Source organism: Dinoponera quadriceps, unplaced genomic scaffold (assembly GCF_001313825.1).
Source record: "Dinoponera quadriceps isolate SergipeBrazil2010 unplaced genomic scaffold, ASM131382v1 scaffold690, whole genome shotgun sequence".
NCBI lineage: Eukaryota > Metazoa > Arthropoda > Insecta > Hymenoptera > Formicidae > Dinoponera > Dinoponera quadriceps.
Genome location: NW_014555275.1, coordinates 258,837 through 272,815, shown reverse-complemented (window position 1 = coordinate 272,815; position 13,979 = coordinate 258,837). Strand labels below are relative to the sequence as shown.

General features: G+C 42.6%; 1 protein-coding gene across 8 annotated transcripts in view; it reads right to left on the bottom strand.

Annotated features, from left to right (window-relative positions):
• Window positions 1-256: 256 nt before the first annotated feature.
• The window catches only part of LOC106743728 (endophilin-A), a 42,943-nt gene continuing 29,220 nt past the window's right edge, over window positions 257-13,979 (bottom strand). For 3 of the 8 annotated variants that reach the window (XM_014617857.1, XM_014617856.1, XM_014617859.1), the window contains 10 exons: window positions 13,691-13,907; window positions 12,465-12,598; window positions 12,259-12,325; window positions 9,898-9,969; window positions 9,399-9,484; window positions 9,191-9,294; window positions 7,972-8,069; window positions 7,085-7,177; window positions 5,667-5,782; window positions 257-4,670 (listed from right to left, as the gene is read on the bottom strand). In XM_014617857.1, the coding sequence (XP_014473343.1) occupies window positions 4,551-4,670; window positions 5,667-5,782; window positions 7,085-7,177; window positions 7,972-8,069; window positions 9,191-9,294; window positions 9,399-9,484; window positions 9,898-9,969; window positions 12,259-12,325; window positions 12,465-12,598; window positions 13,691-13,907 (1,107 nt within the window). In that variant the 3' untranslated portion in view covers window positions 257-4,550. Of the gene's footprint in view, window positions 4,671-5,666; window positions 5,783-7,084; window positions 7,178-7,950; window positions 8,070-9,190; window positions 9,295-9,398; window positions 9,500-9,897; window positions 9,970-12,258; window positions 12,326-12,464; window positions 12,599-13,690; window positions 13,908-13,979 lie in introns of all 8 variants that reach the window. The other 5 variants (XR_001374390.1, XM_014617861.1, XM_014617860.1 and 2 more) reach the window with 5 other exon arrangements.

Sequence of the window (13,979 nt, the reverse complement as noted above, 5' to 3'; positions counted from 1 at the left end):
ACCGCGACCGCGGGGGTGGCACGCTCGGAACCGGAAGAGCCGCGACGACATCGATCCGGAATAATCGCTGTTGAACCTCCGCTCTCTCGTCCCCCACATTCCCATCCCTTCTCTCCCTCTCGATGATAATTTGAGAAACACTGAACCGGCGATGGCCCCCCCTCACCGGCTCTAAACACGGTGCTGTTAAACTTTTAATATTGCACAACATCGATAACACCTCGAGCGAGCTTCAAAAAGAGTTTCTTCACAGCGATTATAGGTAGGTTGAAACTCGTGCGGGCTTTTGTATTTTCCACATTCCGCAGCTTGTCCTCCGTTATATATCATACTCATCGTCCGTCTGTCTGTCTGGTAAAGACTTAACTGGCGACGGTGACAGTAGCAAGTGATAATCATAATAGTAGTAGTAATAGTAGTAGTAGTAGTAAGAATAATAATAATAATAATATAATAATATCGGTGGTATATATTAGTCGGTGGTGTAGTATACGTCGATCGCGATGCAGTAACTTAATGCTCGAACTTAGGAAGCGCCTTCGTCACGGTGTATCGCGCGCTTTTTTCTTTTTTTGGACCGCGGGGCATCCTCCGATTTCGGTGCGTTTGTCTAGAGTTCACCTAGAACGCGTAGTTACTTATTACGCGAAAGGAATATAATAGCTATGAGAGATTATCGCTACTTTTTTAAGCCATTCGTGTCTTTTCTCTCTCTCTCTCTCTCTCTCTCTCTCTCTCTCTCTCTCTTTCCCTCTATCGCGACTCGTTACGTATAAGAAAACTGCGTGACCCTTTTTGAGGAAGAGGAATCCCCCAATTCTATGACCTAGAATATTATATCTATACGATCTATCGGAATTGTGTCTACGTTATCGCACCGGAAGGAATTCTACGACGAACGGGCGAAGTCATGTCGGATAAGCGTCGTAGAGCTTCGTGAAATCAGGATGATACTATGTATTCTAAATATATGTATATACTTAATCTTAGTTTTTTTATTCATTATATTTCGCAACTCACTCGAGATCCGGAAAATGCCCACGGTCATCTAGGAATCCGTCCGGTTTTCAACAACAACGTTCGCACGCGAATTTAATGCACGGAGACGCGATCCCACCGTTCGACGACTGTGACAATGACGGTGATATGACGATAATAACAAACACACGAGAGCAATGACAATGAAAAAAAGAACGCCATCATGTTCGCCGTCGCCCTTATCGACAATATACGTGTAAGTAATTTACTCTAGTGTCATTACATTATGCTTAGCAGATATATCGCTCGAAGATTTTTCTCTCTTTTTTTTTTCTTTACCTAAAATCCACGTGGCAACAAATAACCAAGTTCCTTAATTACTTTCATTGTTCTGGCGGTTGAACTCTCGTACAAAGTCAGAAAGGAGCGGGTTTCGAAACTGATCGCCGATGCTGCGAAAGTATAATTACTCGTCGGGCCTACGTTAGACTACACTTAACGTATAAATACTACCGAGGTGCTGATTCAAATAGGAAGTCTGTTGTTTCTCATTCTCGTATTACTCTCGCTTGCTTTACTATTATTATTACGCCGATGGGCTAATAATACTAATCGAAATTATTGCGTCGGTTGCGTCGGTTATTCGTCAGGCGTGTATAAAAAAATGGAAACGACGTTTGTATTCGGAATAAATAATTTTTAAAAATCGTTAAAAAAAGGTTCGACATAGCAAACGGAAGCTAAGCGACAAGCGTTGTAAAGTGTGTCGGAAAAATTTCGCTCGTTCCTCCACAAATTCGATAAAATGGGACCTTGAAGATCACATCTTTTCTTTAACTATAAAAAGTAATTCTTCGTAATTTCATATACAGCACTGTGTACATGTGTGTGTGTGTATGTGTGTGATACCGTTTTTAATACAATATCAAAAAAATAAATTATCTTTTTCTTTCTATAAATTACAACTTCTCGTACATAAACACTAATTTTAATTTCATATATAGGTATTTTAAACAGAAGGTATACGATTTTGAATCGTATTCGCTGAACTGAGCAAACAGCGCTTTAATAAACATGGGTCGAAAAGTTGACTTTTCGGAGTTGGAAATTTCTCTAGAAGCTAGTTTCTCCATTCTGATAGCGGAAGAACGAACATCGCTCTCTCACTATCAAAACAAAAAATGATTTCCAACTCCGGACTGTGATGTCTCGACCCATATTTATCAAACGCTTCTTGCTCCCAAAAGTAGCGTATCCTTCTTCAACACCCTGTGCACTCGGTTGTATGCTCATTGTCCGATAAAGTTGGAAGTGCGTCAAATAGTTACGATTGCGAGCCGCTGTTCACAAGTTTGCACGGTAATCCGTCACGGCAAGAGCCAAAGTGATAGCACACGGAACATCCGACGTTACAGCAGCAACAGAGGATTCAGGAAAAATGTGAGCATTTTATTACACTTTTATCTATCGGGTAAGAGTATAACAAAAATCCGCTTATATTTACACCGTGTATTATCATTCGACTTCTGTCACGACCGATTTCTATGCAAGCCCACGAGCTGGTGGCTCGCACAATCGTGACGCGCCCCTGGCTTCGCGGGTATTCAAAACGCGCGCGAACGAGCGCACATCGCGCATTCACCGTTCCGGAATTTTTCCGACAACAAATAAATCGAGATCGTCGTCATCGAGAAACAATGCCGGGAATTATCTACAATAAAATAGTCACTGGATAAATATCGAGAATGACTTCGTGGAAGAGATTCGCCGCCATTTCGAGGTTCGCTTAAAAGTAAATCCTAATTTCTAGCTAGTGTCGTGTCTAACAATTAAAAAGGAAACGGAGAAGGGGAGGGGGAAAGAACGTGGAACGAAGGAAGGGATAAACGGGTGGTACGGTCGAAAGAACGGTCAATCGACTGAGGAATGGAAACGAATCGCTATATAACATTACATCATACGAGTACATTGCACGAGTAACGAGTTTTGCTGCGCCGCGCGGACCAACGCAAAAAAACATGTGTGTGACGGTGTCGCGATCGGATATATTTATATATGATCGAACCATGTCGCGAAGAAAGCCGTGCGCTTTTTATGATTATATACGACAAACGAGCCATGAAGAAACCAGCACGATTTAGCGGCCAAGAGTCTCCCTCTTCTGCGCGGCTCGCACGCAGGAGGGAGCGAGTACGGAACTCGATAATATTGCTCCAGCGACATTAACGTTCGGTCATGCGACGACGGGAAATTGCACCGGATCAAAGGAAAAAATTCGGGAATTCACTCTTTTTTTAACATGCAACGCGATGTATATATGTAAGATATTTGGAGAGCGACGTCGACTTCCCTCTTCTCGCATTTTACATCTCGGAAGTTCAATATAGCCTTCTNGGGGGGGGGGGGGGGGTTAGATCGAGACGTTGCTTTAAAACTGGATTAAATAGCTTCGATTAGCAATTTGTAATGTCTTCTTTCTTTTTTTTAATCGTCACTATCACCTATCGTACAAGCAGAAGGAGAAAATTTCACTAGGATCGGCGTCGATCGACAACGCGACTAACTGTCTACTGAAACGTTCTTCTCGTTCAGAGTTTAGCGGGAGAAATCAAAGATGCTGGAACAATCTCACCCCATCCGAAAGCATCGTGCGCGCGCGGGGCCGCGCGATGTCCCCGGATGAAGTATTCAATTCGCAAGAAAACAGGAAACGAACGCGCTTCGAGTTTCGGCTGATTACGAGGGACGAGATGAATAACAACGCTCGCGTCGAGCGTGACTAATCGAATCTCAGAGAGGGAACTACGTCGGAGAAATTCGCGCTTTGCCATATGATCGATCGGTTCATGCATATGCTTGACTTGTGACTCGCATCACCTCTTCTTTCCTTTTCCGCTACCTCTCTCTCTCTCTCTCTCTCTCTCTCTCTCTCTCTCTCTCTCTCTCTCTTTTTCCATTTTGTGCACTCGAACTGCGGTGAAAAGATTTCGAAGGTATACATCTGGGCACACGACGGGACGTAATAATGTAAAAATGAAAGAAGATGAGGAGAGAGCCGCCCTTGACAGTGAACTGCTATATCATAGGTACTTTTAATATGTCCGTGTGCCTGTGTAGGATGCGTGTTGCGTGTGTCTGTCTGTCCGTGTATGTGTCCTGTCGATATAAGCGGCACGTGCCCGCGTGTCTGTGTCGAGTGTTTTTGCATACGTATAATACGTCTATATGTATCTATGCACATATTTCCTGGGTATGCGTATTCGTGTGTGTCTGCGCGCGCGAAGGTCCTTACGTCGATAAAAGACACTATAATATTATATATGTACATTAACATGCGTAATAGAGGCTATTCTTAGAGTTGGGGGGGGGGGGGGGGGGATATCGAAGGGTGTTGTCATCGTAGGGACACTGCGGAGGGCTGTAAGGTAAGTGACAAGTAGGTAGATAGAGTCGTCGATAGGGGAGTAGTTTCGGGTGTCTTTAGGCTAGCTGAAGAGTAGAATATAATCCCGTGGTAGACGCTAGTGAACGAATGCTGCTGGGTCTTTGGCTTCGAGATGCGCGGCGTCGTTTTAGGGTAATGGCACTACGACCTGCACGTAGGTCACGGGGAAGTAACCGGTGCGGCCGTCCAGGCTGCCCTCGAACCAATTCTCGTCGAGCTTTTGGGTCAAGGTGATCGTGTCGTTTTCCTGCGGAAACGCGAACGTTGAGTGAATCTGCGATGCCGGGCTCGGACACAATGAAAGGAGGGAATGAGGAACAAAGAATTAAGTACGGGGAATTAGGAACAGCCCAGTAAGTAAGAAACATTAAATTCACCTTTTCAAACATTGATTGTATGCGGATTTTATAAAAATTTTGACATCATATTTTATGAGTGTTTTTAAATTATTATTTGATAATATATATTTCTAAATATTAAAATCATAGTATAGAAATATTATTTTTAATGTCTGGGTGAAATATTGTTAACAATGACGCTGTATACAACATTAAGAACTACACATTTGAAATCGTTACATGTTATAAAATATCATTAAAATAACGTTGTTTTAGTGATTTCTTACTTGCTTACTGGGAAGGAATTAAATTTTGACATATGAACAACCATATTTCAATACAATAAAAGCCTAAAAACTAATATAAGGAACACTATCGAAATTCTATTCCTTGTAATTTGCATGTTTAGTAGTTAATCTTTAAAACGTTCAATGATCATCAGTATATAATGAAAATCAATTGGAATCAATCGACAATTATCAAGAAAATGATAAAAATGTTCATGGTGACAATCGAAATTTATTAGAAAATAGTAAGAAAGTGGTAATCTTCTCGTTTTAAAAACATTCTTATATTCTTCATTCCTTTTATTGCATCTTAAAATAAAGTTTATTTCTAATCTAATATTTCTAATTCTCTATATTTAACTCCTCGTTCTTTATTCCTTTCATTGTGCTTGAGCCTTTAGTCGTAGTCTTTGAGCGGCGCAAAAATCCCTTCTCTCCTTGACAAAAAGAAGAAGACGTCTGTAAAATGTCCGGAAGAAAGTCGAATGTAATTGAAACTCTAGGGGACGAGAATAAATCGAAAGTTACGACATCGTCTTCTCAAAAGCTTTCGCGCACTTCCAGACATTGGCCAGACGCCTCTCGAAACGATTATGCGTGATGAAACGCGGAGTTTACCTTGAATCCAAGTTCACCGGGATTTTCGGCCTCGAAGTCGTAAAGGGCTGTGCAGCATGGCGTTCTTGACATCGGTGTCCTCGCTGGCGACTTGCTCGGTGAGGGCAAGGGTGAAGCTGAAAATAGTCGGCACCGAGTGCTAAACTACTGAAAGCCACGCTCGAGAAAAACACGTCGCTGCGTACACACGACTGTGTTATGCCGTGTTTCAACTACGACAACATTCAAAACACGGTGTTCGGCTTGCGAACGAACGATCGTCTACACGCGCAACATTGTGTCGGGCAAAGCGCGACGAGATGCGAGACGTCACCGGTCTCTGCGTTCCGATGCAATAATAATAAAATAACGACGCCCTAAGTGCTCGAGAATGAAAGTAAATTCTTCTATAGAAAATAAATTCTTCTATTGAAAGTAAATTCCTCTATCGATATACAAGTATATAAGTAATCATCGATGGAAGTTGCGTGAGCTAATTGAGGTCTCTGCGACGAGGAGGAAGTAATTCACTTTCGCTTTTTGTGAGAATACTATATCTGCGTGAAAATTGTAGTAATAAAAAAATCATAATGATAAGGTAAAAAATATATAATATAAAAAATTGTAACGATGAAGTACGTAAAATATATAACTTCCCAGAGTTACATTTCTCGTAATAACAAGATAAAAAATTGGATACAAGAGATTTATATCTTTTTTAGATCTCCCAGATCTGCCGTGATTTTTCAGATAAGCTGTTAGAAATGAAAATTACACTAAGAGAAATTACAGTTACTTTCGGCCTCAGCTATACCCACTTTTTATGGCTTTAACCATAAAAATAGTAGTAACAACATGTACATAAAATTATCAATATCAACACTATAAGTAACGCTTGTTAGAAAAATAATTCTTCTGACTATAATTCTTTCACTATGATGATTATTAGTTGTGAATACCAAATATGTTTCTCTTCAGTGTGCAGTATAAACTGGAAAAATTCTAAAAGCTTCGCAAATATATATTCCAAACGATCGCCGAGATTCTTCCTTCCCGTTACAGGTAGACCGAGTTCACTTAAAAGTTACTTAACACAACCTTCTTCTACGGCACAGGGTGGCAGGCTACTATTTAACAAGCATGCACGGTGATCAAGTCATCAGCATCGTCATGGGAAAGCGGTGAATAATTCTGTTGAAAGAAAAATGAAATATGCGGGATCGATCGCACCAACATGGCTTCCCGATCATCGATAACGAACTCGACGCCCGTGTCTGATTGGTATCTCTGTCCACGTGGACCGAGAAACTTTAGGGTAATTACGGATCGGCGTAAACGTTGGTGCAACCGCCCGCCTGCGGCAGGCTCGCGCGCGGGAAGGAATCGCGTTTGTCCCTTCGCTCGTTGGATAGAGAAGGAAACCCCCATGCAAAGTTTACCATTGGCAGATTGTGGCGGGTTTCCGGCCGGAAATAGCTCGAGCTGCGAGCGCTTCCCGTCCGCATGAATCGGAGAGCCAGCTCGACTTGCCCCTACATTGTGTCAGAAGGACAGACATTCAGGTATGCCACATTATACACACAGCACAGTCGGAGGAAGAGTAGTATGATGGTGTAACAACGCGCGCGCGCGCGCGCGCGTGTGTGTATGTGTGTGTGTATGTGTGCGCGCGTTTCACGCGAAATCGCGAGAGTCGGATCTTAAAGGACTCGACGTCCGTTGTTCAGACGCCTAATTGACAGCGTGATAAATGAACGTACACCTGTACGTGCCACGGGCGAGCTCGCGAAGTTCCGTTCTTTTTGTGGAAGGATCGATCGAACATCGATACTCCATTAATTCTCGAAATAAACCGACGTTTATGCGGCACTACTACGTCTCGACTGGTTCTCGGGCAATGTTAAATTTGCATCCCGCTCGCGCTAATTTCACTCCCATCGCCGGTTTGCCGTTGGGATACGTTTGGATGCGTTTAACGTGAAATTAGATAGGTCACGTTGTTCGGTTTTGACGGGTAAACGTGGTACAATTGATACGTGCGAGAAAAAAAGACAGAGGAAGGGAGAAAGAAAATGAGACACAGAGGACGTCCCGACGACGTTAGACGGTTTCGTTAGAAGTCGTTCTATAACAGGGTGGAAGGGAAGAATGCAATATCGGTCAGTTATGTACGACGTAAGAGGGATATGTAAAAACGCCAGCATAACAGAGNGGGGGGGGGGGGGAGGGAGAGGGACAACAGTTAGACAGCCAGACCACCCGAGTGTCGTCGCGTTGTGGCGGGTATTTGTGAAATTCGTTTTACCGTGAAGTGAGAAGTTCCCACCGTTCATGTGGTCCGACGCCGACAACCCTTCCACGTGCAGGTCCGCGAGCGTCTTCGGCACGAATTCCATCTTCGGTCTGTTCATCGCCTCCTCTTTCCTGGAGAGCGACAATTGTCCGTATTGTGAAAACGAATCAATCAAGACGAGTATTAGGCGGACTTAGTTTCAGGGTAACGCATGGCGAGCTAACCGAGTCCTTTTGGCAAAATTTTCGTGTTCCTTTAATCTCTCGTTCGCGTAAAAAAAAAAGAAACGAAAATTTGGTTCAACGAACAAAAGGCTGACCCGGCGCATTAGTGCATCTACCAATTATCCGCCAGAAATAAAATTACTGTTAGCAGTTGAATCGACCTTTTGGTGGTTGTACCAGTGGCGGTATCTATATCATATATGCGACTATATTTCGGTTTCGTTAACCCATTTGCGTCATTAGTGCGTCTATGCGCTCGATTTCGCTGGTCATTATCGCCGGAGCGCACATATGCGCTCGTAGACTCACGTTCACGGTGAGTCAGCGACCAGCACAGTGGGCGCTGAAATATCAAGTTTTTTACACTTTTCGACATATTTGTCTTCAATTTGTTAATGAAAAGTGGACAAATTCATTATAAGAAATGAGAAAACAAAATCAATTAAATATGACTGCTCCGAGAAATAATAAACTGAATATATAAAGCCACGAGGAGCCAAAGCATGGATATACAATGCTATTTAAATATTAGCATTGACAATATTGATATTTTTTAATTAAAACTATTATCAATATTAATATTTAAATGATACTATAACATCTGTACTTCGACTTCTCTGGCCTTGTATAAAAAAGAGAGAAACTTTTTGGGCAAATTCATACAGTAAAAATATTTCGGGCAATTTCTAAAGAGAAAGACATATTTTATCCCTGTATGATGCAAATGGCTTAACCCGTTACTAGTGATTAATGTCTGGTTCCACTATCACGGTTTAAATCTGATAAACGTCTAACTCGACGAAATTGACCGATCGTCTCGGTTGAATTGATCAATGCGATTGAACAATTCCGTCGAGTCAATTGTCGATTAAATTTACACCATGAATCGTGGAATCGGGCATAAATCTTGCAGCTGAGACTCCTGCGTCAGATCGTCGATCTGACGCGAGCGCAATTTGTGCGATGAAATTTGCATAAACCCTGAGACATGGTTCTCGGTAAATCTTAACGTGTGATTACGAGCGTACTTTTCCAGAAGCGTTTCAGTCAACACCCTGAGGATGTCGGTGCACTGTTGATGATATTCGAGGAGAGCCTCGCTGAAAGTCGCCAGTTGTGCCACTTGCTCGATCTGCAAAGGGGATACGAGTAAGAATCTCGAGCTTAGCGTCAAGATATCGCGGATCGTCGTCTCGGATCATCGATGAGACGACGACAACGACTACGACGACTTACATCGTTTTCCAGCAAATTGAACATGCCCATCTGCGCCAGATGAAGGCTTTCCGCGAACTTCTCCTCGGCCTGACGGATCTCGTCGTCTGAAACGTGAGAACCTGTTCGCAAACGGTCGCCCCGCCGACGTATTAAAAAAGGTTGCACTACTGGGTTGCTTGGTTGCCTAATCTAAACACTTAAAAATACTGCGCGCTCGGGAAACGGAAGCGCAATTAATTCTACGCACGCGGGGGAGGGTGGAGGGGCGCAGCTATTCTGACACACTGGTAAAGGAAAAGCGTGAAACGAAATTAAAAAAACTTCCTCGCGCACGGCATTATCATTCTCTGTAAACAACAAACAGCGGCGTGAGGGGACATCCCGGGATACGACAGATCCCGGGGATCATCTAATCAGGCGGCGTGATCGCAAATATCGACGACTACGTACGCGAGACTAGTTAGCTATAACTAAGCTGCTGCAGTTGCTGCTGAAACGCGAAACGAAAGTCACGTACCAGTATATGGCGACGAGGTGCTCGATCGCGCTGGACTTCCGAAATGCGGACTGACGGACACCTTCCCAGTCGCTAAATCGTTAAATCGGCCGTCCAACGAGAAACGAGCGGGTCGCAACCGGCAAAAAAGCGAAAATCATCCGGGCAAATCATGATGATGCAACGGAATCGATCGCAAGAATTCGCGTTAGCGCGCGCTCAATCGCTCCTGTCGGTTTCGCTCGATAAAACCGAGCCAATCGTGCTAACATCAGCCCATAAAATAGATAGTAGCAGAAACGAAAGAAGAAGAGGAAAAGGAAGGACGAAAAGGAAAGAGAGAAAGAAAGAAAGAAAGAGGAAGGAAAACGTTCCGCACATGCGAACATGTAACATTTCTTTCGCTCTACTTTCCACGATGTGTGTACGGTATATACACGTGCGTGTAACTCTAGTTTATCGTTTTACTCGATCGTACGATCGTGCAGCGGAACATGCGCGGAGACGAGAGAGAGAGGGAGAGAAAGAGAGAGAGAGAGAGAGAGAGAGATCTTTCTCCTTTCTATTACGCGCGCCGTTCGCCTCTACCCGTGCAACGATTTCATACGATATCGCATTCGTAATAACGCGCTGCTCCACCGAGAGCGAATCATCGCTTCACCGGGGGAAGAGCGAGAGTGTATGCGATTCTACTTTTTCATGCCGACAATGGGAAAAATGAAACCGCCTCCGTGAGAAGCTTAAAAAGTCCGCCGACGTGTCGTTACGTTGAAAAAGAGCACCGGTGGACGAGTTGAAATAGAAACCGTCTCGAGATCAGCGAACGAGTAGCTCGAGGACTGATCGCCCAAGTGAGGAATGTTTCTCATCAAACAGAGATATATATCGAAAAGTAGAATGCAAAAGATACAATTTATATATACACGGGGAAAAAGATTTCTTTCGATCAAGTATATCGAAAAAACAATATTATTTAGAGGAAATTATATATATATATATATATTTCGTTTTCAATAAAAAGTTTAATCTTATTATATATTATAAGTATCGTCCCGCTGAAATAAGGGATTTTTAAAAATATTTTTCTAACATAGAAATTCTTTCAAATAATTTATTGCAACTATTGTAATGTTTGGATGAAAACAAGAAGAGATATTTGATAAAAGGATATTTATTGTTTGAGAGACCGGACAATCCTGTTTATTGAATATTGAAATATTCGGTCGTTTGTTCTATTCGAAAAAATAGATTTGTTTCAATTAAAGAAATTTTATTAAATTCAGAGAAATCTTTTCTCTGTTTGCACTAAGAGGAAAAAACTGGCAATCTCACTGTAAATTATTAGAGATTTTCAACGCCAACCATATCTTTTTCCCTAACAAAAAGCAGTGAGTCAATAATTATCCGCACTTATTGTGTTATAAATTTGTGTAGGCTGACAGTACATTTTTTCCCGAGTGGGAATGAAGAAACTTGTGATGTTGGATTAAGTATTGAAAATCAAAGGGACTATATTGAAAAGTAAAATGCTTATAAATTTTTTACTGTTCTCATAATAAATTTTATATATAGAGTGCGGAATAATTATTGACTCATCCTCGTAGTTCTAACTGTTAAAAAGCAAGTGCAGTTCTAACAAGAAGTAATAGTAATATGCTGGACAAGATTATCATAAACAATATTATTGAAGCGTTCATTATAAAAAGTGGTTTTCCCGACTATAATCATTTCCCCAACTGTGTAATTATACGGAAGAAACAGTTGGGTCGAAATTACCCGAAATGAGCAAACCAAAAGCGCTATGATTAAAGGAGAAACTGAATTTCTGGTTACAAGAATCGAATTTGTCTCATAAGAATCGGAAATTCTGTTCCTCTTTCAACCAAAATATGTCTAGTTCATTCATTTTAGATAAATTCAACCAAACTGTTTTTTCCGTGTACAGTCACGAGTATCGGTCATTTTTCTTTAGTGTACGATATCTCGTTGAAAGATCGAGCTTGAAACCATGAAAACATGGATTCTCGACAGGCGTGACCTTCTTCTCATCAAAGTTACCATCGGTGGGCCATCGTTCCCCGTGCGCTTACGTTCCCCTTTACGATCCCCATAATCCCCGGGAATCACAATTTCGCGGTTCCCGGCGATGCTACACGACTTGTATGACGATAGTATCGTCATCCCGGTTACAGTCCCATCACCGAGCGCAAGTGGTTTTTATTTCAACTCTTTGAAATCGCGAGCGTTCTCTACGCGTTCTCGCGCGCGCTGCAAGGACACGTGCGGCTGCGGCGTCGCTCGCGTCTGAATAAATCAATAAGAACGCGTACGCGAGAAAGAGAGGGGGAGAGAAAGAGAGCGTGCAGCAGGGTGCTCGCGTACCTTTCGCTTGACGTCTTCGTTTGCAATCGAAATCCAGCCTGCGACCTTGCAGTTTCTTCCGGTGATGCTAAAATGAAATTCAGAGAGAAAGATGAGATCACACGCCGGAGACACACTCTGGGCAAGGTGAGAAAGTAGTAGCGAACTCCCGTCCCCAGCGACACGAACGGCGGCGGGGGAACGCACAACTTTTCTAATAAGCGTACCATCACTTCTTTGAGATCCTTGGTTTGCAGATGGTGCAGCGGCTCGAGGAAGTTCTGCTTGATGTTGTCGTCTAACGAATATTTCACGTCGGCCATCTGCTTCATGGCTTCGCCTATTTCAATGAGAGCCTGGGCTACAAGAAATGATGGAAAAAAAAGGATAAAGGACGAAGAATTATGTGGTGCGTCCCGTCGCTTTATCGATTCGCAAAATGTTCCGCGTACTTAACTGAACTTTCTCAACTCTCTTGGGTTTTTCGCACGGAAAAAAAATTCCGTTGAATCGGTAAAATTTCCAACAGTAGAATAACTGGAGCAGATCTTCTTCTTGATTCAATGGCAAATATTATTAAAACTACTATATTATATATTGATTCAATAACTAAGATGTTAGTTTCAATGATATTGCTATTGAATCAAGAAGATTTGCTCCAATTACGCATACTGCTGGAAATTCTATTGATTCAACGGCATTTTTTTCTTGTATATTTTTATACAATCTCGAAAACTGGTTTTAAAAATCAAGAATTACAAGCAGGAAAAAAAGACTGGTTGTATTAACGTAACAATGAACGAGTAAAACGCGTTTTCGTCGAAGAAAACAGAATTTCTGGTTCTAAGAAGCGAATTTGGTTAATGAGAAATTCCGTTTCCTTCAACGAAAACGCGATCGTTCGTTCGTCGTCACGTTAATTTATTCAATCTTTTTTCTCCGTGCAAAAAATAGACCCAAGTTAATAAGATACAACACAAAGTTTAATTCGCGTGTGGAGTCAACTATTATGTATTTAATAGACGTTATTAATGGAACTTTATACTTTACTTGCGCACTCCAACGCTCGGTTTTTATAGGTCCGTTTTTTGTGTGGTTTCTTTTCATTTCTAACACTAGTTTTATTCTTTCCTTAGATTTCCATGCGACATTGAGTACCGATGTTTTATTACCGGCATAATCATGTTTAATTCGCACAAAGAACGGAATTGCAATACGAATAATTGCGACGCAGTTTAATTCAATTCGCGCGAAATTATTCCTCTCGTACGCGGTCAATTGTGAATTTCTCCGCTTGAAAACAACGAGCCGCCGAACGGGGAGAGAATTTCTGCTGCGTGGAGTCGCTCTGGGGAGGAGCTTTCAGAAAATGAGAGAATGCTCTCGAGAAAAAATTCCGTCGCGGCAAGGCGGCGGCATAACGTTAGGTCGCTCGGTTGTGAAGCGCATGTACCGAAAATGCTGTCCTCGCCCATCTTCTTGCCGTAGGTGAGCATGCAATCGCCGAGTACACCTTCCGGCTGAGGATAGGTCGAGGCCTTCGCCTGGCCGCTGAGCTTGCTGATGCCCTTGACCGCAGCCATCTTCGCTCTCGCCGTTGGATTCGGCTGGAGGAACTCCTTCGTCTTCATCTGCAGCTCCTCCACGAGCTCGTAGGTAACGTCTGTTTTCTACATAGGACGTTTTCACGTGAACACATTGCCGGTTAAGTCGCTCCGGCTGCGTTGAGCCCCCCCCCCCCC